Source organism: Erigeron canadensis, chromosome 8 (genome assembly GCF_010389155.1).
Source record: "Erigeron canadensis isolate Cc75 chromosome 8, C_canadensis_v1, whole genome shotgun sequence".
Classification (NCBI taxonomy): domain Eukaryota; kingdom Viridiplantae; phylum Streptophyta; class Magnoliopsida; order Asterales; family Asteraceae; genus Erigeron; species Erigeron canadensis.
In genome coordinates, this window is record NC_057768.1 from 17,035,729 (window position 1) to 17,062,312 (window position 26,584).

At 37.9% G+C, this 26,584-nt stretch overlaps 2 protein-coding genes across 2 annotated transcripts; one reads left to right on the top strand and one right to left on the bottom strand.

The window, feature by feature from the left end:
• Positions 1-13,869: 13,869 nt before the first annotated feature.
• On the bottom strand, positions 13,870-15,899 carry LOC122610345 (protein FAR1-RELATED SEQUENCE 5-like). Its single transcript, XM_043783339.1, has 5 exons — positions 15,745-15,899; positions 15,296-15,347; positions 14,754-14,998; positions 14,398-14,653; positions 13,870-14,316 (listed from the first exon to the last, which is right to left on the bottom strand). Exons 1-5 carry the CDS (start codon positions 15,897-15,899, stop codon positions 13,870-13,872), a joined length of 1,155 nt encoding a protein of 384 aa, XP_043639274.1.
• A 2,243-nt stretch (positions 15,900-18,142) lies between these two features.
• On the top strand, positions 18,143-19,096 carry LOC122610346. The gene has a single exon (XM_043783340.1). The coding sequence runs from the start codon at positions 18,143-18,145 to the stop codon at positions 19,094-19,096; it is 954 nt and encodes a 317-aa protein (XP_043639275.1).
• Positions 19,097-26,584: the final 7,488 nt, after the last annotated feature.

Consider the following 26,584-nt stretch of genomic DNA (forward strand, 5'->3'; position numbering starts at 1 on the left):
AATGAAACGATCTAATCTTAAAACGATTTTCAGAAGCAGGAAAAATTCTAAGTATTCTGAAATGATTTGGGCAGAGTTTTGGTATGAAATTGGATGAAATGAATTGAGCAAAACCAATCAGAAGATCAGTTACCCATAAGTATTATGATTTCTAAACACAACTCTTCAGGAGTTACTTAAACCAAAGAAAATTCAAGTGAAACTTGAAACGATCTAAAAGAGATCGTTCTGGTTTCTAAGAGAACTGAAACGATCTAAAAGAAATCGTTTTGGTTCCTCTTCAGAATTTCTCAACAACTTGTGTATTTTTCAAGACTTGAATTGACCAAAACCAATCCAAAGGATCAGTTAGCCACAATCAACTCTTATCTCAACAACCACACTTGTCAAAACGATCAAAATTTGAATCGTTTTACAAGCCACAAACTGAAATGTATGTATCAAGGACAGAAAAACTAAAACGATCTAAATTAGATCGTTTAGCTTCACACAATCGTCTTCAACCTCTGAACATGAACACCTCTATTGTCGATTTTTAAAACTTCAATATCTTTTGATTTTCTGAGAATTGGAACATGAAACCACTTGCAAACAGTTTGTTTTCACCTCAACAATGATCCGATAAACACAACTTAGCTTATAACACAACAGAATCAAATCCCAAATTTTAGCGCCAAAAACTCAAAATCTAAACTTTTGTTCCAGATCGAATTTTAACACGAAACTTGAGAGGATTATGTTTTTAACTATGAGGAATCGAACGGTGAACAAACATTTGTGATTTTATGTGATTTGAGATGTTAATTTTTGGATTTTCAGAAGAAAAAAAACGACGAACAGAAACAAAAAAAACAGAATTAAAGGTGATTTTTGATGAGATGTGATTGAATTCAGTTATGGATCGAGATCAAAATGATGTTTTGCTTTGATACCAAATGTAATCACCACGATTTTATCAACCGAATTCACATCAACAATGGTGTTTGGTTAGTGTGTGTGTTCTTGGTGTTTGTGTGTGTGTTGAGAGAGAATTGGGATCAAGAGCGTGTTATTCAGGTGTAAATGTTATGCAAAAAGTTATGATTTCTAAGGAATTGAGGGCTATTTATAGTCTAAACTATTCAACTATGCTAATTAACACTATTAGCCCCTCAACCTTATAAATCATCAACTCATGACTTAACAACAAGTATGTCCATAACTTAAATTACAATGTGTAACAACCGCCTTAGAAATAATTTAAATAAATCCATGATATGTTCTAGTTTCGAATATGTGCTCACATGAAGATCTATTCACTCTTAAATCTTAAATTATAAGACGCGTCTATGGTCTATTGTGATAAGAATGTTAGGTTTCAAGACGTAAGCGATTGTATTCAAGAAATTCTAGTCTGAAAATGTTTCATTTAGACCCTACAATTATTAGAATCATTAATTAAGGGAAAACTATAAAAGGGTTAGAAAACCCCATTTTTCTACTTCTTCACCATCCCCCCCCCCCATCTCACCTCTCTCTCTCTCTCTCTAAAAACACACACATACATTCACCATCTTCACCCACAAAAATTCATCATTTGATTTTGAGTTGTTAAACCAAGATTTCTTGCATTTTTAGCTTCCTTGTGATAATCAAAACATATTTCTAGTATCGATTTTCAGGTAATGACAGCAAATTTTGAGATTTTCATCAAAATAAAAGTTTTACTTTTCAAGTGTATGTTCTTGATGATTTGGTCCATTTTTGGTGTAAAAATCGTGTTAAAAGTTAGTGGGTTTGTGTCTAAAGGTGTTTAGTAACCTTTTCGTGATCAAATTTGGGTCGTAAACGTGTCTTAATCTTCAAAACCCTCGTTTTTGTTGAACAGTCCCAAATTCGTCCTAAAAACACTTAAAACGAATTTAGTATCCTAGAAACGAATTTAAGTCTTCCAAAACGAAATTAAGCTTCAAAACGAACTTAAGCTCCAAACAAACTTAAGTCCTCAAACGAACTTAAGGTTTATCTTCGTTCAGATACACCTAACGAATTTAAGGTCTATCTTCGTTCAGATACACCTTACGAATTTAAGGTTTATCTTCGTTCAGATACACCTTACGAATTTAAAGTCTATTTTCGTTAGTTGTAGAAATCAGATTTTATACTTCGTTGTAATCCAAGTCTATCATGTACAAGGAAACCCTAATTAAGGTATAATCAAGACATATTCGATCTTGTTTATCAAAGTGCGATTTTAAAGACGTTCATTACGAGTCTAGTGTATGAAAAACACTGTTGAGTCAAACGTTTAAGGATCTTTAGTGAACCAAATCATCAGTACATCAAGGACACTTAGTAAATAAATAATCACGAGAACTAATACATGTATCCATCTATGCTCAATGGTTTGTGATTAGGTTGACATCAAGACATACTTGGATTCGAGTAGATATATTTTACTATATCTGTGCTTATACCCTGTGCTTGTAGAACTACGCTTGTAGCAGATCACTGTGAGTCTTCGTAGCCCCTTTTTCTTTACTTATTTCGGGGTGAAAGGAATACTACTCATGCTTTTATACATGCCGTAACTACTTTTACTACTCTTTGGCTATTTGACTACTTGTTACATATTAGCCGGTCCTATTGAGGATTGTGTGTGCTCTATTGATACTATTAGCCGGTCCTATCGAGGATTGTGTGTGCTCGCTTACTTATGTGCAAGTTGGTCACTAGCCACTACATACGACTTAATACTTGAGATCTATTGGCGGTATAAAATGCTTTTATACTACTTGTTTATACTCAAACCTACGAACTCACCAACCTTTGTGTTGACTCTTTTAAGTATTTCTTTCAGGTAATCAGGCTAATCGTGGCTAGGAGTGGTAGCATGGGACTATTAGCAGACTTCAGGATTTAGGGTTGGAGTTTGCATGCTTGTACTTTGTGTTGGGTGGCAATATGCCCAATCGTATCCCCTGCGTGGGAACCTTTCGTACTTGATTTGATCATCTTTGTTGAACTTGTGTGTGTAATAACTACTACTATGCTTGTTGGGTTATGAAATTGACTATTTATGTTTATCCTAAGCACTCATTTAGTATTCCTATGTAACATCCATGTGCGCGTGTGCTTTATCTTACATCCCGAGTTTTCCGCCGCTGTCGGGGTGTTACAGATTGGTATCAGAGACGTGGTTATAGTGAATTAGGTGGTTTTGCCTAGACTATAACTTAGGAACCGCACGTAGCATGCATGATAGGAATTATGTGTGCATTCAAACTCTATGGATTTTATCTATATCTGCGATATTCATGCTATTATACTCATTCATGCGCAGGCCCTAGAACCATGCTACCTTACCACGTGTACTCATACTATTGGTATTCGATCTATGAGATGTGTTAAATTTAAATAATAATAATAAGTTAGCGATATGAAGTATTGTTAGCAAGGAAGTATGGCGATATATCATCACAGAAAAGCCTGATCAACTTTTCGCGTGTGGTATATTTACTATGGACTTGATGGCAACATGGATCGTGCCTTAGATGGTTAGAGCGTGGTAGCAACTCTGGCATGTTCAATAGGTATTCGGGTGGAGGGCTGCACCCTGTATACATACCTTTGCCAATGTCTAGGGAGCATGTCAGTACCGTGAGCCGACCTTGCATTAGATGTACTAAAGGTGTGGAGGGTTAGCCGCTGGTACACCCTGTATACATACACCGCTAGTGCAACGGATGTAGGTGTTAGACCGGACCACACTTTGGCTGTCGAAAAGTGATCAGAATTAAAAATTTTCAATTAAGTTGAAATGGTTGTAGTATTCATCTTGCAAACTATCTTTCATGAAACGAAGATTCTATTGTAATATTACTCTGTGCTGCATGGTTGATATTGATGATAATGTTTACTTTTTAGACATAATGCTCAATCTCTTGAATTACATGTGATCTTGAAAGTAAAATGTTTAGGATTCTAGAAAACTAACACGAGTGTGTTGAGAGTGCGTAATTGACGTCACGAATGACTATTCCTTCATTCTAACGCCGAACCCGTATTTCCTAATATAGGGAAAATGGTGCGAACAAGAGCAAACCCGAATGTCGAAGCACAAGATAATGGTGTTGGTCGTGGTAACCCTGGAGGTGGTCGTGGCAACCCGAGAGGAGGTCGTGGAGGGCAGCAAGGAAGAGGCCGTGGTAGAGGTCGTGGTGGTCGTGGTGATGGCATGGGTTATGGCGAGAACCCTGATTTAGCTACTATCATTGCAGAGCAGTTGGCAGCTTCAATGCCTACTATCATCGAACAAGTGACTGCTGCAATGGGTGCTGTCCCGAACCAGAACGAAGAGCACCTGAAGTTGAAGCTGAATCTGTAAGAGTTGCACCGCAACAAGTGAATCAAGAACCAGAGAACTTTGACCCCGAAGTGGAGTTTGTTGATGATGGTGTGTATGTGGGCCCTGGACCCAGAAGAATTCCTAGAAATGATGAGTATGCTATGGGGAGAAGAGGTTGCAGTTACACCGAGTTTAAGAAGTGTGGTTCCCCAGATTATAACGGGAAAGGAGGAGCTGGTGTTTTTATGAAGTGGTTGGAGAAGTTGGAAGTAGTCATGGACATAAGTGAATGTCCATCTCATCAGAGGGTAAGATTCACTGGAGGTTCATTCACCGATGATGCACTGTCATGGTGGAATACTTGTTAAGAGCCCGTGGAAGAACTACTACTTTCGAGACACCATGGGATCAGTTTAAAGAGATGATGAAGAACCGATTTTGTCCACTAAATGAGATGCAGAAGATTGAGCAAGAGTTTTGGCACCACACCATGGTGGGATCTGGCCATGCAGAGTATACTAGCAAGTTTCAAGAGTTGGCTAGATTGGTACCACATTTGGTGACTCCTGAGTCAAAGTTGATTGAGAGATACATCTATGGTCTCATTCCTCAGATCCGTAACACCCTGACTAGCATTCCTCCTTACTCGATTGAAGAAGCAATTCGAAGAACCAGTGCCATGACTGATGACTTGGTTAGGGCTGGGACACTGACAAGGTCTGCAGAGAAGAAAAGAGACTTTGGTGGACCCAGTAAAAGAAGGGACTTCAGAGCTGACAAGAGGGTCAGAGTTGGAAAGGTGTTTGCAGCAGTTGAGCCAGGGCAGAAGGCGTATGTTGGCCAATTTCCACAGTGTGCTACTTGTACTTATCATCATTCAACAGCAGTGCCATGCCGATTTTGTCAGAATTGTCAGAAGTTTGGACATTTGGCTAGAGATTGCAGGATTGCCAGAGCTCCAGCAGCACCACCTCATGTAGCACCGTTGAACGCTAGAAACCCACCAGTCAATCGCGGAGGATGCTACGAGTGCGGTAGCACTGATCACTACCGGAATGTTTGCCCAAGAGTTGCTAGACGACCCATTCCAGCCGCAGCTAATCAGAATTCATTGCAGATTGCAGCACCAAATCCTCCCAGAGTTAACCAAGCCCAGCAGGCCAGGGGCCGAGTCTTTGCCTTGAACGCGGTGGAAGCTGCTAACGATCCTAACGTTGTCACGGGTACATTTCTCTTAAATAATCATCTAGCTACTGTGTTATTCGATACGGGTGCCGACCATAGTTTTATCTCCACTAACTTCGTGTGTATTATTAACGTGAAACCCATCCGTACTCATGCTTGCTATGAAATAGAGGTAGCTAGTGGTGAAATCTCTAAACTTGACAAATTTGTGCCTAAATGTGTGTTAACACTAGATACTCATTCATACTATATAGATCTAATCCCGTTTGAAATGGGTAGCTTCGATGTAATAGTGGGGATGGATTGGTTATCCCGGGTAGATGCAACCATTGTATGTCGTGCAAAAATTCTTAGAATCCCCTTAAGTGGGGGAGAGGTATTAGAAATTCAAGGCGAGAGACCCGAGACACACAAACAGATCCTAATGAGCACAACAACTGAAGTAACCAAACTAGCTGATATACAAATAGTTCGTGAATTTCCCGATGTCTTTCCTGATGACATCCAGGGATTACCCCCGTCTCGCCAAGTCGAATTCCGAATCGATCTCATTCCTGACGCTATGCCGGTAGCAAAGACACCATATCGTTTAGCACCTTCTGAAATGCAAGAACTCGAGTCACAGTTGCAAGAGTTACAAGATAAGGGATTCATTCGACCAAGTTCATCGCCATGGGGCGCACCGATACTATTTGTAAAGAAGAAGGACGGATCTTTTCGCATGTGCATTGATTATCGTGAGCTCAACAAGTTAACCATTAAGAATCGATATCCTTTACCGCGCATCGATGATTTGTTTGATCAATTGCAAGGCGCAAAGTACTTCTCAAAAATCGATCTTCGATCGGGCTATCATCAGTTAAGAGTTCGTGAAGAAGACGTACCGAAAACGGCGTTTAGCACGAGATATGGGCACTTTGAGTTCTTAGTGATGCCTTTTGGTCTGACGAACGCACCCGCCGTTTTCATGGATCTCATGAACCGTGTATGTAGACCCTACCTTGATAAATTCATCATCGTATTCATCGACGACATCCTCATTTATTCCAAGACGAAACAGGAGCATGAAGTGCACTTGAGGAAAGCCTTAGAACTTCTAAGAGCTGAAAAGTTGTACGGGAAGTTTTCAAAATGTGAATTTTGGTTGGAGGAAGTAAAGTTTTTGGGCCATGTAGTTGACAAAAATGGAATCAAGGTCGACCCCAGTAAAATAGAAGCAGTAGAGAATTGGAGAAGGCCAGAGACACCGACAGAGATCAGACAGTTTCTCGGTTTAGCAGGCTACTACCGACGATTTATCGAGAACTTCTCAAAGATCGCACAACCTCTTACCCTGTTGACGCATAAAGATAGGAGTTTCGAATGGGGAGAGAAACAAGAAGAAGCTTTCAGAATCTTGAAAGAGAAGTTATGTAATGCCCCAGTCTTAAGTCTTCCTGAAGGGACCGATGATTTTATCGTTTATTGCGACGCGTCGGGTCAAGGCTTAGGATGTGTGCTGATGCAGCGAGGCAAGGTCATTGCATATGCCTCACGTCAACTGAAGATTCATGAAAAGAACTATACGATACACGATTTGGAGTTGGGAGCTATCGTTTTTGCACTCAAGTGTTGGAGACATTATCTATACGGGACAAAGAGTGTGATCTACACTGACCATAAGAGCCTTCAGCATATCTTCACTCAGAAAGACCTTAATATGCGCCAGAGATGATGGCTAGAGTTGTTTAGCGACTACGATTGTGAGATTCGATATCATCCCGGAAAGGCAAATGTAGTAGCAGACGCCTTGAGTAGGAAGGATAGAGTTAGACCAAGACGAATTAGAGCCATGAGCATTACCGTGCATAACAGTCTGAAGGATAGGGTTATTGGGGCACAAGTAGAAGCAAACAAGAAAGAGAACATTGATAAAGAAGGGCTTAGAGGTATGATAGAACGATTTACTCAAGGGAATGATGGATGACTGTACTTTTGTGATCGGATGTGGATACCACTGTACGGAGGACTAAGGAAACTCATAATGGATGAAGCGCACAAGGCAGGATACTCTATACACCCGGGGATAGCTAAGATGTATCAAGACTTGCGAGATTTATTTTGGTGGCCAGGGATGAAGAGTGATGTGGCAGTTTACGTGAGCAAGTGTCTAACGTGTTTGAGAGTTAAAGCGGAACATAAGAAGCCAGGAGGACTACTAACACAACCAGAGCTTCCCAGCTGGAAGTGGGAGAAGATCACTATGGATTTTGTCACGAAGTTACCAAGAACGAGTAGTGGTAAAGATGCTATATGGGTGGTGGTAGATCAACTGACCAAGTCAGCGCATTTCATACCTATACGTGAAGATTATTCTATGGAGCAGTATGCACGTCTGTATCTTAAAGAGATTGTAGCTAAACACGGTGTCCCTGTATCAATCATTAGTGATAGGGATAGTCGATTTACCTCAGGATTTTGGAGATCATTACAACGAGCTTTGGGAACGCGAATCGATATGAGCACAGCCTACCATCCGCAGTCAGACGGACAGAGTGAGAGAACGATTCAAACACTCGAAGACATGCTAAGAGCCTGTGTCATAGACTTTGGAGGAAGTTGGGACACTCATCTCCCATTAGTCGAATTCTCGTATAACAACAGTTATCACGCAAGTATCGGGTGTCCACCTTATGAGGTTTTGTACGGAAGGAAATGTCGATCTCCACTCGCATGGCACGAAGTAGGAGACATGCAACTAATAGGTCCAGAGATCATCCTCGAAACTACTGAAAGAGTTGCTCAAATCAAGGAGAATCTTCTGAAAGCAAGAGACAGACAAAAGAAATATGCAGACAACCGAAGGAAACCTTTAGAGTTTCAGGTTGGTGATCGAGTAATGCTTAAAGTTTCGCCATGGAAGGTCGTGGTCAGATTCATAAAGAGAGGGAAACTAGCTCCAAGATATGTCGGACCGTTTGAGATCGTAGAGCTCATTGGTGCAGTAGCCTACCGTTTGAAACTTCCCCAAGAACTAAGTAACGTACATGATGTCTTCCACGTATCGAACCTCAAGAAGTGCCTAGCCGATGAAACAACATATGTTCCTTGGAACGAAATACGAGTAGACAGTAACCTAACCTTCAAGGAAGAACCCGTGGAAATTCTAGAACGAATAGTCAAAAAGCTCAAGAGACATAAGTATACTATGGTGAAAGTTCGTTGGAACTCCCGTAGAGGTCCAGAATTCACTTGGGAACGAGAAGATCAGATGAAGCTTAAGTATCCGCATCTGTTCGCTTAGCGTATTATCCTAGTCTAGCAAGTAAACTTAAGGACTTAATTCCTAACTTGATACTTGATGCTTATTATGCAATGTGATATTTAGAAAAGTCAATGTGAAGCATGCTACTTGTTACTCTTGATGCAAATACACTTAGCACTAAAATGCAATCTAATACTTGTAAACTTAGTGTGCAAGCGAAGCATGAAACATGATGTGTAAATTCGAATTTCGGGACGCAATTCCTTTAAGTGGGGGAGAATGTAACAACCGCCTTAGAAATAATTTAAATAAATCCATGATATGTTCTAGTTTCGAATATGTGCTCACATGAAGATCTATTCACTCTTAAATCCTAAATTATAAGACGCGTCTATGGTCTATTGTGATAAGAATGTTAGGTTTCAAGACGTAAGCGATTGTATTCAAGAAATTCTAGTCTGAAAATGTTTCATTTAGACCCTACAATTATTAGAATCATTAATTAAGGGAAAACTATAAAAGGGTTAGAAAACCCCATTTTTCTACTTCTTCACCATTCCCCCCCCCCCATCTCACCTCTCTCTCTCTCTCTCTAAAAACACACACATACATTCACCATCTTCACCCACAAAAATTCATCATTTGATTTTGAGTTGTTAAACCAAGATTTCTTGCATTTTTAGCTTCCTTGTGATAATCAAAACATATTTCTAGTATCGATTTTCAGGTAATGACAGCAAATTTTGAGATTTTCATCAAAATAAAAGTTTACTTTTCAAGTGTATGTTCTTGATGATTTGGTCCATTTTTGGTGTAAAAATCGTGTTAAAAGTTAGTGGGTTTGTGTCTAAAGGTGTTTAGTAACCTTTTCGTGATCAAATTTGGGTCGTAAACGTGTCTTAATCTTCAAAACCCTCGTTTTTGTTGAACAGTCCCAAATTCGTCCTAAAAACACTTAAAACGAATTTAGTATCCTAGAAACGAATTTAAGTCTTCCAAAACGAAATTAAGCTTCAAAACGAACTTAAGCTCCAAACAAACTTAAGTCCTCAAACGAACTTAAGGTTTATCTTCGTTCAGATACACCTAACGAATTTAAGGTCTATCTTCGTTCAGATACACCTTACGAATTTAAGGTTTATCTTCGTTCAGATACACCTTACGAATTTAAGGTTTATCTTCGTTCAGATACACCTTACGAATTTAAAGTCTATTTTCGTTAGTTGTAGAAATCAGATTTTATACTTCGTTGTAATCCAAGTCTATCATGTACAAGGAAACCCTAATTAAGGTATAATCAAGACATATTCGATCTTGTTTATCAAAGTGCGAGTTTAAAGACGTTCATTACGAGTCTAGTGTATGAAAAACACTGTTGAGTCAAACGTTTAAGGATCTTTAGTGAACCAAATCATCCGTACATCAAGGACACTTAGTAAATAAATAATCACGAGAACTAATACATGTATCCATCTATGCTCAATGGTTTGTGATTAGGTTGACATCAAGACATACTTGGATTCGAGTAGATATATTTTACTATATCTGTGCTTATACCCTGTGCTTGTAGAACTACGCTTGTAGCAGATCACTGTGAGTCTTCGTAGCCCCTTTTTCTTTACTTATTTCGGGGTGAAAGGAATACTACTCATGCTTTTATACATGCCGTAACTACTTTTACTACTCTTTGGCTATTTGACTACTTGTTACATATTAGCCGGTCCTATTGAGGATTGTGTGTGCTCTATTGATACTATTAGCCGGTCCTATTGAGGATTGTGTGTGCTCTATTGATACTATTAGCCGGTCCTATTGAGGATTGTGTGTGCTCTATTGATACTATTAGCCGGTCCTATCGAGGATTGTGTGTGCTCGCTTACTTATGTGCAAGTTGGTCACTAGCCACTACATACGACTTAATACTTGAGATCTATTGGCGGTATAAAATGCTTTTATACTACTTGTTTATACTCAAACCTACGAACTCACCAACCTTTGTGTTGACTCTTTTAAGTATTTCTTTCAGGTAATCAGGCTAATCGTGGCTAGGAGTGGTAGCATGGGACTATTAGCAGACTTCAGGATTTAGGGTTGGAGTTTGCATGCTTGTACTTTGTGTTGGGTGGCAATATGCCCAATCGTATCCCCTGCGTGGGAACCTTTCGTACTTGATTTGATCATCTTTGTTGAACTTGTGTGTGTAATAACTACTACTATGTTTGTTGGGTTATGAAATTGACTATTTATGTTTATCCTAAGCACTCATTTAGTATTCCTATGTAACATCCATGTGCGCGTGTGCTTTATCTTACATCCCGAGTTTTCCGCCGCTGTCGGGGTGTTACACAATGTATCACTATTTTTGGATTTCTAACAAGCATTTTAGGGTTGAGCATTTAGGGTTTTAGAATGTAACTTTCCCCTCGGGTTTTACTTTGTAGCTTAGGGTTTAGGGTTTGAAGTCGTAGGGTTAGGGCTAACCCTACAACTTCAAACCCTAAACCCTAAGCGTACCGTATGCACCCGTTGCCTACTACTTTAAATCATTTTTTATTTTCATTACTTATACTTTTTATAATTAAAGATTATTTTAGTATTTTTGATATATTTTATTTTTTAGGAAAACTACAAAAATGATAGAATCCAAAAAGATAAAGAAAATATAAAAAAGGAAATTACACACACACACATATACGCACAGATCTAAATTTATTCTAACAAATTTGATTTTTATGAAATGTTACATCGGTTAAGTTGCTTACCTGATTCTTTAATTACTGATCAAATTCTATCTCGTTTGGATAAAACTAAATTCTCAATTCGAACAGGTACTCTTTCTAAAAGATGGGAACACCTTTGAAAATCTGTTCCTTGTCTTTTTCTTGATGATTTTGCATTTTATACTTCTCCTATTCATGGTTTTGATGTTTTTGAAGTTTGCGATAAACCGTTTTTAAGTTTTTATGTTGCTATTGATAAAACCCTAAATCAATATGAGTTGGGAATTATAAATAAACTTGAATTAGATGCTAATTTTGATAATCGATTTGTCTCTTATATCAATAGTTGGATAGAGTTTGTTGTTAGTAAAAATGGCAAAGAATTCAAAACGTATCTGAGATATGTGGAAGATGAAGATCAGTTCTCAATCGCTGTTCAATCATTTTATTTGAATTCACATTTCACAAATATTGAATTAGGTTTCTGTCTTCTTCATCCGACTGTTTCTATAAGGTGGAACAACCTTAGGCATTTAACTATTGAAAATTCAGAATTAGATGAACATTTGATTGCTAATATTATGTTTGGAAGCCCTTTGTTAAACAGTTTGACGTTACGTTCTTATATTGGTGAATTGCTTGATATTAGCTGCACTAGTGTTAAGAAATTGGTTTTAGAAGCCATATTGTTGAAGACAATCGATCTTATCTTACCATCAATGCTCCTTTTATATCATCATTAAAAATAATTGGTAGTTTGTGGATCTCAAAGATATTGTTACAAGATGTATCTTGTATACTCGAGGCGGAATTAGGTTATGTTTTGCCGCGTTTTTTTCCGATGGCTCGTAAGGATGATGAAGAAGAGTTGCTTAAAATGCTTTTAATAAAACTACAACATGTGATTCATGTCAGAATAGGTGTTTCTTGTTATGCGGTACGTGTTTGTATCTGTTTTCTTTGTTATGTGTATTTTTAGAAATCAAATTTGATTTGTTTAAAATGACCAAAATCTGCAGGCTCTGTCTCGTTTGGAAGTCAAAGGATTTGTTTTACCATCAAATTTGATTGGTGTAGATGTTTCTTCACCTAACTACATTGATAATGAATTATCTGATAACGAATTAGTTGAACATGTAGATTTTCACTGAATCTGGAGGAAGACCTTTATGAATATTTTTTATAACTGTTGTTTTATTTAAAGATAAATTCTTGCTCATGTTAATATTTTTTCTTATGTAGAATCTTTCAATGAAGCATGTGTTTTTAACAATGAATATCATATTTGATTTTAAACATATCGTGTTAGAAAGGTATACAAAATCATATTTGATTTTAATCGTAAGGTATAGAAAATCATATATGATTTTAAGCATACTGTGTGAAAAATATACACAGAATCATATTTGATTTTCAGAATAAATTATTTAATGAAATATACAAGTGGAGTCCATTGTAAAAACTTATACAAAATCTTATTTGATTTTTAGAATAAAGTATTTAATGAAATATATATTCTGAAAAAGGCACTGTGTGAAAATCATCTATTCTGAAAATCAAATATTTGGTAACACAGAATCATATTTGATTTTACGCATACTGTGTGAAAAAGGCATACAAAATCATATTTGATTTTGAGAATAATATTAGAAAAAAAGAGACATTTAAAAAAAGTCCATATGAAAAAGCATTTTATAAATCATATTTGAATTTATCAAAAAAGAAAACAAAATTAATCATAATTGGATTTTATTTAAAGATAGATTGTTACTCATCTTACTATTTTGTCTTTCAATGAAGCATCTGTTGTTAACAATGAATATAATATTTGATTTTAAGCAGTGTAAGAAAGGTATACAAAATCATATTTGATTTTAAGCGTATTGTGTGAGTAAGGTATAGAAAATCATATAGGATTTTAAGCATACTGTGTGAAAAATACACAGAATCATATTTGATTTTACGCATACTGTGTGAAAAAGGCATTCAAAATCAGATTTGATTTTGAGAATAATATTAGAAAAAAAGAAACATTTAAAAGAAGTCCATATGAAGAAACATTTTCTAAATCATATTTGAATTTATCAAAGAAGAAATCAAAATTGATCATATTTCAGAACCAAATTTTATTACACAACGTCTAGACAATTGATCAACCAACTAAAACTATAATCCAAAAATAGAATATTTGTCATAAAGAAAAAAAAATACTTGTCTAATTGTTTGAAGCTCCTTCAGTATTCACTTTTTCATTGAATTTTTGTTTCTTTTTTCTACATGTTCTGCTGTTGTGATTCGTATCTCCGCATGTAGTACACTTTCTCTTTCTTTTATTGCTTTCTTTTATCCCTTTCTCCTTACCGCCCATTATACAGTTAACAGTTCCACATCCCTTATACACTCCAACTGGAGGGTTTTTTTATGTCGTTTGGATCTGGTTTTTCAACACCCATCATTCTTGATATCACTTCATTTTTTTTCTTTGGTGGTTGGTTTGCCATATCAGCCTCAACTTTTGACTTCAACGATTTGACTCTTTCCAGAAACTCTTTAAGTTTTTCATCATCGTTCACAACAAGATGCAAGCAGTCCTCAAAAACTGAACTTGCTTCAGCAACCATCTTTTGAGTACCAACATTTCCATTGTCAAATCTGTTTCTGCTAGATCTCAAATCAGGTGGTATGATGCCTTTTGTCCACCGCCTCATAATGTATTGTGCTTGTATTTCATCTATATTATTGTTCTTCAAAACACTGAAACAATGTCGGCAAAGGAGACCTAAACGGAGATAGTGTCTATAGGTACACACAACAGAACCATCCCCAAGGTTATGCAATACCTTCATTGACATAAAATTATTTCAGTGTTGAATCAAATTTGATTTAAACATAACATTTATTTAATAAAATAAAAGCTTTACCTTATACTGAATCACATTTTGTCCAGTCTCTTTCACTTTCCTCTTTAACATCTCATTAATGATATAAATTTGACACTCTTCTTCGGCAGTCATTTGGGCAACTAAACAATCATATAGACCAGCTTCTATTTCCTTCTGTATCATCTCAAAATTTGTTTTTGTGTACAGTTTTGAAGCATGCATTTCTATTTTGAGTTTTGTGTTAAATATTGGAGTATTCTTTATTGTTTCAGCATCTAACTTTTCTTGTTTTGACCTTTGTTTCATCATTGCTGATTCAAATCCACTCATGAAACTCACCAAATTTGACGCTGATCTTGTGAAATGAGAAAAAAAAAGCATTCTCGCTTTCTAACCTTGATATTGTTCTCATCAGGCCACACATTGGAGTGTCAATGAAGTAAGCTGGTATCCACTTTGATCTGATTTGAATCATATACTTGAACCAATTGTCATTTTGTAATGAAAAATCAATCATCAACTTCTCCCATTTTTCCTCGAAAGTTTTTGGTTCCATGTGAATATTCCAAACTATACTGTCAAACCTGCTCTTGAAGTCTCTCTCAGTTTCATCTTCTATACTTGGAGTTGCCTCTCTTATCTGTATAAAATCAAAATTGATTATTCACTGAAACAATCATAATTGAGAAAAACTGTATACAATCCTTTTTGATTGATAACAGACATCACCTTTGTTGGCAGTTTTTGTGTTATGTGCCACATGCACAGCCTATGCTTTGCAGTCTTAAATATATTTTTTATTCCAATCTCCATGGCTTTGTCTTGATCTGTTACCACCATTTGTTGGCTCTTTCTTGAAGTTATCCATGAAACATTTTAGAAGCCATGTGTATGTTTCTTGCTTCTCATCTCTTATCAACCCAGCAGCAAAGGTTACGCATTTGTTATGGTTGTCTATTCCCGTGAAAGGGACAAACATCATGTTGTACCTGTCATCAAAAACCATATTCATGTACAATCAATTTCAATTCGTAATTTGTTATTGTTTAATTTTATGTTCATAATCATATTTGATTATGTATAGAGATTATACAGAACTCTGTTTTTGTAACTGTATGTGCAAAATCATATTTGATTTTAAGAACAAATATTTAAAATCAAAAATGATTTTACTCATACATTTGGGAAAACCATTTAAAATCATAAATTATTTTACATATATGGTGTAAAAAACCTATACAAAATGATACATGATTTTATACATATAGACAATAAAGTGATTTTAAGCATACACTATGAAAAATTTATATATGATTAATGTATAAATTTGAGACAAAGCAAACGAGTTCTATGCAAATAAACCTATTTAAAAACTAAAAAATATACCTGTTTGTCCGATACGTTGCATCAAAGGACATTATGTCGCTGAATTCTTCATAGTTACGCCTTGCTACATTATCGGCCCAAAAGAGTGAGTGCAATTCAGAGTTGTCAACCTTATACTCAAATGCAAAACCAGGGATATGTTCTCTCATTTCCATCATTTTGTTAACTAAAATTTGAGCGTCACTTTCATTGATGTACACATTTAGGTCCCTCTTCCCTGAAATCGTCAACTGTCCCGTTTACATTTAACGAGCTTCCCTTCAAGTTACTGTACAGTTGATGAGCTTTTGTTGGTCCAACGTTTGAGATGGAGGCGTTGTAGACAAATAGCTGCTCTGCATGTTTTAGTTGTCTATCTCTTTTGCATAGATGTCTATACTCTCACGGAACCAATTCATGATTATGAATTGCATGGAAATCAGCTATTATGTATGTTTCGTTTAAGTAATCCAAGTCAAATCTCACTCTAGCTCTACATCCAGTGGATTCCATGCTGCTTTTTCTAACTTGTTTTTCATTTCTTTCTAAACTATCTATGTTAACCTTCTTTCTTTCTCCAGCTCTGTGACAAAGATAGTACTTTTGTCTTACTATTCCCGACAAATTAGTTTTCTGGCTTCCTTTTCTGATTTCAAAACCAGAATAATAAGCATACTCGTGGTACATCTTACGACATCTTTCAAGTAATCCATAGTTTCTTCCTATCACTGGTTGTCTTTTGTAATCAACTATTGGGACAAAAAACTGCGATTCGTCCGGCGTTTGGAATGTTCGAGTAACATTTGTTTTAGGTGTTTCTTTCAGCTCGGGAACTGTATGAGAATATACAGGTCAGAAATAAGTGCATTCAATGCGAAATCATATTTGATTTTACACTGATAGTCTTAAATAGAAAATTATACCTTAAAACGTAAAACTTGAACAAAATCATATATGATTTTGTGTAAAATCATTTTTGATTTCAATAGCTTATTTTGTATATGTTTTTCACAATCTACTTGTAAAATCAAATATGATTACAGGAATAACATCACGCGTAACTAAAACGTCAATACAAAATCATATTTGATTGTACTAATAAAAGTTACAAAACAAAAATCTATAGAAAGTACGTACAAAATCATATATGATTTTACACATACAGATAATTAATCAAATATGATTCTGAACAAAATTTTTTATCTATTACATATAATTTACGAAATCATATTTGATTCAATACACGAAATCACACAAACATATACAGTTATACTGCACAAAATCAAATTTGATCCTAAACTTAAAACTACACAAACACATGTGCTTTGAAACATGAATAATCATATTTGATTCTACTACATACTTTTAGTTAAAATCTTCATAAATAATCCTAATAAATTTAAAAAAATTCATGATAAAATTTAAAATAAAGAGGAAAATAGATTAAAATTACCGAAAAATGTCTTTGAAATATCTGCATAATTTTCTACTTCTGAAATTATTTCTCTTTCATCAACTAAATTGGATGTTGATGTTGACGGAGCTTTGGCCGGAAATCTAGTTGGATTGATTGAATCCACCGAATTCGATGAAGATGATGACGGAGCTTTCGCCGGAGATCGAGTTACAATATTAGGATCGATCGATTCCATTGAATTCGCTAAATATGTTGCCGGAGCTTTCAGAGGAAATATTGATTGATTTTTTGTTATTTTGATCGGAGAATTTTGGAAAGGAGGAAGTGTTTTTGATTGAGCAACTGAGTTTTATTTGTTTTTTGGGAGAAAGAAGAAAATTATAATTTGTCAAATTACCTTTCTACCCCTCCGTGTTGTTTTTTTTTTTTTTTTAATAACAGCCGTTGATCACTTTTGATCTAAGGGCTGAGATGCAGTCCTTTGGTTTCACTACTTTTTGTAGTTTCACGTGAGTACAACTCATATATATATATATAATTCTCTATCTCTCAGCCCTCATGTGGTATACTTCTTTGCCCGCCACATCATTTTTTTCCTATGTAGCGTTCGTATATTGATAGTCTTTCAAATGCTACCACATAAGCAGCTACGTGTAAACAACTATGCCTTTTAACTTAAAAAGCATATATATATGGACACACACGAAAAAAAACATTCCCTCGGTCCACATCAGCCAACGATCTATGTGTCATTCACCTTAAATAAATAAATAAACAGGTAAAAAAATTGGCCAAATTGGTTCATCACTTTGTGCACACAAGTAATCTGTTGACTTCTTTCCATACGTTTGTACTAAAAACAACATGTTCATCACTACTTAATAATTTGAAAACAATCATGCAATCCACTCCATCCCATAATACATACTCCGTATATATACATGCTTTTCTCAACTACTTCACATCAAAATCGAATTTGTCCAAGGACTAATTGTGTTGGAGATGTCGGGTGAGATGATTAATGAGAAAGAAATAAACATCTCAGTAGATCCGATATCTATGAAACAAGTAGTAGTCCAAAATCCTACTGCGGGAGTACCTAAACCCAAAACCGTCAACAAGTCATTGTCTCCGCTACCAAAAAAGAACAAGTTTCTTAGCGCTAGTCTACCGAATTCTGCTTGTTCATCCCCTCGTGGGCTTATTCCAAAGACAAAAGGCAAAGGTCGTGATCAAGCACTAGAAAAAGGTTCACCCAATTCGCCTTCATTGGAGTATCAACACTCCGTGGCTCTCTCTCGTCTCTTTTGGCTTCGTGAGAATCGTTTGCAAAGAAGTAAGTCTTGCGGCGAAGGGAGACCTTCCGTACAATATGATGAGTTTGACCTCTGCCAGACTATCAGCAAAACTAGCAGTATTAGTGCTAGCGCTGATAGTACACCCAGAGGTCAAACTACACCTGAGGGTGAGTATAGAAGATTCATCCAACCAAAGAAACAGAACGAAGAAGATTTTAAATGTGGAACTTTGTGCTTGTTCTTGCCAGGGTTTGGCAAGGGCAAGCCGGTGAGAAGTAAAAGGGACGAACGAGAGGAAATGGGTCACGTGATCTCCCATAGGGTGTCCCTTGAGAAATTTGAATGCGGATCTTGGAGGTCATCCGGGATTCTGAATGGAGGGAGTGATTTTTCATCCAACCTTTATTTCGATCTGCCAATGGAGCTTATACAAACAAGCGGAAATGATGCTAATTTGCCCGTGAGTTCGGCTTTTTTGTTTGATAAGGATGTGAAAGGAGTTCTTAAGACGAAAGGAGGGGGAGATCAAAGAAAGCCGACAAACGATGGTCGTCATGTACGCTTTTCAACATCTTCACCTACAACATCACCATCTGCGTGCGCAATGCGCAAGGCACGAGATGACTTCAGTACATACTTAGAAGCTCAAAATGCTTAATTAAAAGCAGGAAAATAATCATATGTTTATTACATAATGTACAAGTTATGAGAGTGTTCAATATGATGTCTGTTTATTTGGTCACGAGTGGGATGAAGGTTCATCCAAAGTGTATTTGTGGAACTGAAATAGTTTAATTACTTTATTATTTGCACCAAGTACATACGAAGAAATGAAAGTTACGGAGTATTTGCATATAGATTCTTGTGTCTATGATTCCATCTATCCATAAGTAAAACTGCTTATTTTCCAAACAAGGCATGGCTTCTGAATATATGTAAATAATTTGCCTCATATTGTATGGAATGATAGATTGATAGTCATTAAATTTTCAACGGGTTTGGGCTAGCTATGTGTCCCGACCTCTCTGATTAATTCTAGAGGAATCCGAGATTATTCATGATGACATACCCCGCATGAGATACGAAGCACGCTACGAAGGTTGTTTGTAATGAAGGGTCGTGCAGAAGTTGGAAGAGATAAGAATCATTTCCCTATAAGGTCGGGATTTATTCTTATCAAAGAGGCCGGTAATTATGGAAGTTATACTCCTAGCCTTTATCATAAAACCCTAGATCTTGACTTGTTCTCCAAGCCGAAGTCCTCCCTATAAAAGGAGACTCATAAGACCTCACGAAGGCATTATTATCATCATTCATTCCTACTCATCCACAAAGACTCAAATAGATTAGAGCACACTTTATACACGATCAATCAGATCTAAAACATAATAGCACGATCTCAATTGGCGATATATCAATCATATTCGATTGGCATAAAGAGATCAAAACTCTACCTTCGGGGAATCGCCAACAAAGAACCAAAAACACCCATAATCTCCCTCTCTTATCCTAATCTCGGTTTGGTGTATAATCATTTGGCGCCATCCGTGGGACAGTACTCGAAATCAAAAACCCACGACAAAGATTTTTGTACATTCACACCATAAGAAATGGTGAAGAAAAACAAAAATGGACTTCTAAAGAATAGGAGATCTGCCCTGGCGATCAGCCAAGGGACGACCGGTCGCCCAGATCTGGTCCAGGCCAAACCAAAGGGTTTTTATTTCCCCCCTCTAGGGGAAAATAAATCTTCCAACGACCCTCTTATTATCCAAGCCGCGATATTTAATATCGAGGTACGGAGGGTTTACCTAGATAGCGGAAGCGAGTGCGATGTCATCTTCAAACATTGCTTCCTTAAATTACCAGACGCCTTACGAGCTCGGAAATTGGATTCCCGGGGGCCGTTAATCGGCTTTTCGGGAGAGCATGCATGGCCGCTGGGGGAAATTGACCTAGATATTACCATTAGTGACGGGACACACGAGAGGACCGAGACATTGTACCTCTCAATAGTACGATCCCCTTCACCCTATAACATTCTTTTAGGAAGAACTGCAATGCAACGAATGGAAATGGTGCCCTCAGTGATCCATAGGCTCGTAAAATTTTGGTCTGAAACAGGGATAGGAACGATTTGCTCATCTTATGAACCGACGAAGCAAATTAGCGACGTGAAAAGAATCGAAGACAGAGTCTCCTATGTCCCGAAGGAGGTGCATGAAGTAGAAAATACAACGAAGATCATGGTTAACCAAGACTACCTGGATCAGACGGTCTCTATTGGTGCACATCTTTTAGATGAATGTAAGCACAAGCTCAAGAAGTTACTGCAGTCAAATATGGATATTTTTGCATGGGAATACAAGGACTTGATCGGAGTCCCTCGGATCCTCACGTTGGAAGGCAAGTCCTTCGTAACGGAACACCGTCTGAACGAACGAAAGCACATAGAGCCGGTTCACCAGAAAAAACGCAGCCTCTCTGCCGATAGAGATGAAGCTGCTAGAAAGGAAGTAGAGGAGCTACTGAAAGCCGGAATAATAAGAGAGTCTACCTACCCGATTTGGATCGCTAATCCAGCAATGGTAAAGAAAGGAGACGGGGGGTGGCGGATGTGTGTCGACTTCACAAATATAAACAGGGCATGTCCAAAAGATTGTTACCCCCTACCTGAGATTGACTGGAAGGTAGAATCACTAACGGGACACAAACTGAAGTGTTTCCTAGATGCATACAAAGGATACCATCAAATACAGATGGCAGAAGAAGACGAAGACAAGACAACATTTTACACAAGCAAGGAAACCTACTGCTGCCGAAAAATGCCATTCGACCTAAAGAACGCAGGGGCTACATACTAAAGATTGGTTGACAAGGCCTTCGCCACGCAAATAGGAAGGCACTTGGAAGCATATGTCGATGATATGGCAATCAAAAGCAGGGACGAGGAAGGTCTCATAAAAGACATTCGTGAAACCTTCGGAAACCTCCAAAGGATAAATATGAAGCTTAATCCGAAAAAATGCTCTTTCGGCGTAGAAGAAGGAAAGTTTTTTGGGATATTACATCAGCAATAAAGGCATTCACGTGAATCCCTCTAAGATAAACAAATTGAAGCAGATCACAGCGCCAAACACGATTAAGGAAGCCCAAAGCTTGAACGGCAAACTTGCCGCACTTAGTCGTTTTCTTTCTCGAGTCGCAGACAGGCAGCATTCTTTCTTCAAAATATTGAAAGGCTGCACCAATAACAAGGATTTACATCGCAGACAGCAAACTTGTTTGCTCCTGAATGAAGCAAACAAGGCTCTAGAACATATAAAGGAGTACATCGCAGAACTACCGACACTCACAGCTTCACCTGAATGTGTAAGCGCGGTATTGGTGGCCGAAAGGGACAGGCACCAAATACCGATCTACTTCGTGAGCAGAGTTTTGCAGGGCGCAGAAGCCAATTCTCCAGAACTAGAAAAACTCACTTTGGCGTTGGTTTACGCAGCACGAAGGTTACGAAGGTATTTTCAAACACACCTTATTGTCATGTTATTTGATAAGCCGATAAAACAAATACTGCTAAAATCGGAAAAGTCAGGACGTATGGCTAAATAGGCCATCGAACTAGGGGAACACAATGTAGAATTCAAAGCAAGGCATGCAATTAAAGGACAAGTGTTGGCTGATTTCATCAGTGAAGTCCACGAAGGAAAGAATTCAATAACACATTCCGTGTCACTAGAGGTAGTAGGAAATGTTGAAAGTGACACCTGGAAACTATAGACTGACGGAGCAGCTAGTTCAGATGGTTATGGGGCCGGCCTCATGCTAATTAGCCCAGAAGAAAACGAATCCGCCTATGCACTGAGGTTCGAGTTCAAAGTAACGAACAATGAGGCCGAATACGAAGCACTGTTAGCAGGGCTGCGAATCACAAGAGATATGAAGATCCACAATATCCACGTGTATGTTGATTCCCAGTTGGTGGCAAGTCAAGTAAAAGGAGAATATGATGCAAAACAAGGCACAACGAAGTCATACCTGCGGAAGGTACAAGAATTGATAGAATGTTTTAGCCACTTCGAAATAGAGCACATTCGAAGGAACCAAAACAAAAAAACAAATGCCCTAAGCAAGCTAGCTTCGCTCACGTTCGAACACCTAGGAAAGCAAGTACTAGTGGAAGTCCTAAAAGAAAGGTCAATCGAAGAAAAACAAGTGTCGGACCTTGTTGATGAGGACGGAGAGAACTGGATGACTCCCATTTAAGAATTCCTAATAAGCTGGATACTCTCAGCAGATAAAGACGAAGCCCAGAAAAGAAGAGTCAACGAACCACAGTATACAATCCTCCACAAGAAACTATACAAAAAAGGGTTCGTCACACCATGGCTCCGGTGCACAAGGCCTAAGCAAGCAGAAATGATTATCAGGGAGATACACGAAGGAATCTGTGGAGCCCATTCAGGAGCACGGTCTGTCGCTACGAAGGCCATGAGGTTGGGATATTTCTGGCCAACTATGCATCAGGACTCCACAACGCTTTTAAAGAATTGTGAGGCATGTCAGCTACGGGCTAACATCCCAAGACAATCAAAGAATGATATGACTTCGGTTATTTCAGCATGACCCTTCATACAATGGGGAATCGACCTTGTAGGGCCACTTCCCGAAGCTCAGAACAAGAAAAAATTCCTGGTGGTAGCCATTGATTATTTCACTAAGTGGGTTAAAGCGAAACCGCTCGCTTCAACAAACGGAGATCAAATGAAAAAAATCGTATGGGAACACATCATATGCAGATTTGGGATACCACACACAATAGGATTCGATGACGGGCCACAATTCACAAAAGGAGTCTTTCCCGAGTTTTGTACACAATTGCAAATTAAGCAATCATTCACATCTGTCTACCACCCTCAAGGAAACAGACAAGTAGAGGTAACCAACAGATAAATAATCAAGGGGATAGAAATACGACTGGGACGGAGTCACAAAGGGTGGATAGATGAGTTACCATTGGTGCTTTGGGCTAACAGAACAACACCAAAGCGGAGCAACGGAGAAACCCCGTTCAGCTTAACATTTGGAACTGAGGCCGTAGCTCCAGCAGAATTCCAGGTTTCCACCCACCGGATGCTAAACACAGAAGGAAATAGTGAAGAATTACGAATGGATCTGGATCTCCTTGAAGAACGAAGGGAGATAGCAGCCACCAGAGAGGCCACCTTTAAAAATAAAGTTGAGGGATACTACAATAAAAGAGTATATCCCACAAGCTTCAAAACCGGAGACTATGTGTTGCGGCTAATAGCATGAGTGAAAAAGAGCACACGGGAAAATTAGGACCAACATGGGAGGGCCCATACCGAGTACAGGCATCCTTCCGAAATGGAGCGTACAAGCTTTAAACACCCGAAGGGGCTCCGGTTGATAGGACTTGAAACTCGAGGGTCGCAACCTCAATAATAGGAACAAACTGACAGGGACGCCTGGACAGATAACCCAACACATATATGGAATAAAATAAAGGACGATATAAGTCTAATACATAACATTCCATAACAAAGTTTCGCAATACAAAAATTAATCAAAACGAGGCTTCACAACTAAGAAGTCGTAAGCCCCGGTATTATGAGGATGAGTAATATCATAAATATAATTGCTATGATAACTTGCCAGTTTCAAGATAGCCTGGTCAAATACTTCCTTCGCCTCCAGATACTCAGAAGAATGCTCGGAATTAGTAGCAAATAGAACTCCTTTCTTCTTGGAAGCATTTACCACAGCACCAATCAAACTAACTGCCTGAGGACCTGTAACAAGAGTCTCACACAAATGAAGAATCACTTTCTTCACAAATGCCTTCACCTCCTCCCGCAGACACATATTATCCAGATCTTTCTGCAAGAGTTCATCATGAAGCCTCTCCAAACCAGTGCGAAGAGCCTTTGCCTTGACATCTTGCTCCGTTAAGCGTTTCTCCTAATCAGAGATCCTGCCAAGTAAACTACTCACCACCAGTTGAGATTCCTTTAACATATCTTGAGAATACTCATACTCTCGATATAAACCGCGCACCAGAAGATTTTTCCGGTCACTCATCTCTTTATAGGCCAATTCTTCCTCCATAAATTTATGGGAAGTATTACCGGAAAAAGAAACAGGAGGCATATCAACACAACTTTTCCCCCTTTTTTGCGATAACATCGTCATCAGGAACATCAGAAGACCCCACATCCGTCACCTTCCTCTTGGATGCCCTAGCCAAACGATAATGAATATAAAGTACAACGAATGATAACAGAAAAATACAAAGTGAAATAGTAAATGGCGGCGGTCAAAAAGGAAAAAAAAAAGAGACTTACAGAAAGCAGATGGAAGAGTTGCAGAGAAAAAAAATGAGGAAATTAAATTAGGAGGATCTTTATATAAGTGGAGGGAAGAAACCCTAACCGTTGATAAAAACACTTTGGGATGCGCGCAAGACTTTTTGGATCCCACTTATCACGACACGTCCCCACGAATTAGCAAATTAACAACAATAGTCCAAGGCAATGTTTATTTGGCAAAAAAACATCCCCTTGGACTGGGGGCTTGATGACATACCCCGCCTGAGATACGAAGAACGCTACGAAGGTTGTTTGTAACGAAGGGTCGCGCAGAAGTTGGAAGAGATAAGAATCGTTTCCCTATAAGGTCGAGATTTTTTCTTATTAAAGAGGCCGGTAATTATGGAAGTTATACTACTAGACTTTATCATAAAACCCTAGATCTTGGCTTGTTCTCCAAGCCGAAGTCCTCCCTAAAAACGGAGACTCATAAGACCTCACGAAGGCATTATTATCATCATTCATTCCTACTCATCCACAAAGACTCAAATAGATCAGAGCACACTTTATACACAATCAATCAGATCTAAAACATAATAGCACGATCTCAATCGGCCAGATATCAATCGTATTAGATTGGCGTAAAGAGATCAAAACTCTACCTTCGGGGAATCGCCAACAAACAACCAAAAACACCCATCATCCCCCTTTCTTAACCTAATCTTGGTTTGGTGTACAATCAATTCAGACACGTGTTGGTTGCCAAAAATTTTTGGAACAATCCAGTACATTCTAGATTATGCTACAAAATATTTACATAGTTAACTTTATGATTGTCAAGAAACTTTGCAACAAGTACAAATAGCGAATTATGGACCTCTATTGCATATAACCTAAGTATTGTAAAAGTGGTATAAGAGCCAAGTATTAGTCGATAGGTTGATCCAGTCGTAGATTGGTGGATCCTATGTTAAGTCCCAATGTTCATTTCATTGTATTAATTTGGTGATGGCAAACTCACTGTAAACACTTACCAATTTTATTTTTTTGAACAACAAAGTTGTATTTACACATCGGCAAGATGCCGAAAAATTACATCATGTAGTTTGGGCTATTAAACCAAGAGCGCCACAAGAATTTGCCCTTCTTACAACGACTCGAGATCCAAAGGAACGAAATAACAACAATAGAATGAAAGACTTCACTATAAGTACTACAACTCGACTTAAAAGACATATCATTCCTATGTTTCCAAAGCGACCACCACCACACAAACATAGTTGCTTCCAAGATTCAACGGTATCTATTTGAGATACCAAGAGGACCAATCCAAACCATAATATCACTAGGAGTGCCTGAAGGGATATCTAGATGCACCCAATTAGACATATGTAGTCTAAGTTCGTCACTAAAAGGGCATTCCCCAAAGTGAATCATGTCTTCAAAACCGCTTGTGCACAGACTATAATCAAGAGAAGCTGAATGGATACCTCTTATAGCTAAGTTACCTTTGGTTGGTAATCTGTTTTGCATCAATCTCCATCCAAAAATATTGACTTTATTTGGTAAAGACTTGTTCCAATATGTTGGAACACGAGCTACCGACAATGTTTTATTATCAATCGCTATTCTCAAACAGCGAACCGAAAAATCTTTCTTACCAGCCAATTCCCAGCGCTACATATCAGGTTCACTGTTTAGTACAATTGTATTGAGTTCGTTACCAAGGTCACTCAATTGAGTTGTTTCTGCTCCACCTCTGATCTTTCGATCAGAGGTGTTCACTCAACCAACTGAGTTGTTTACTCAACCAAGGT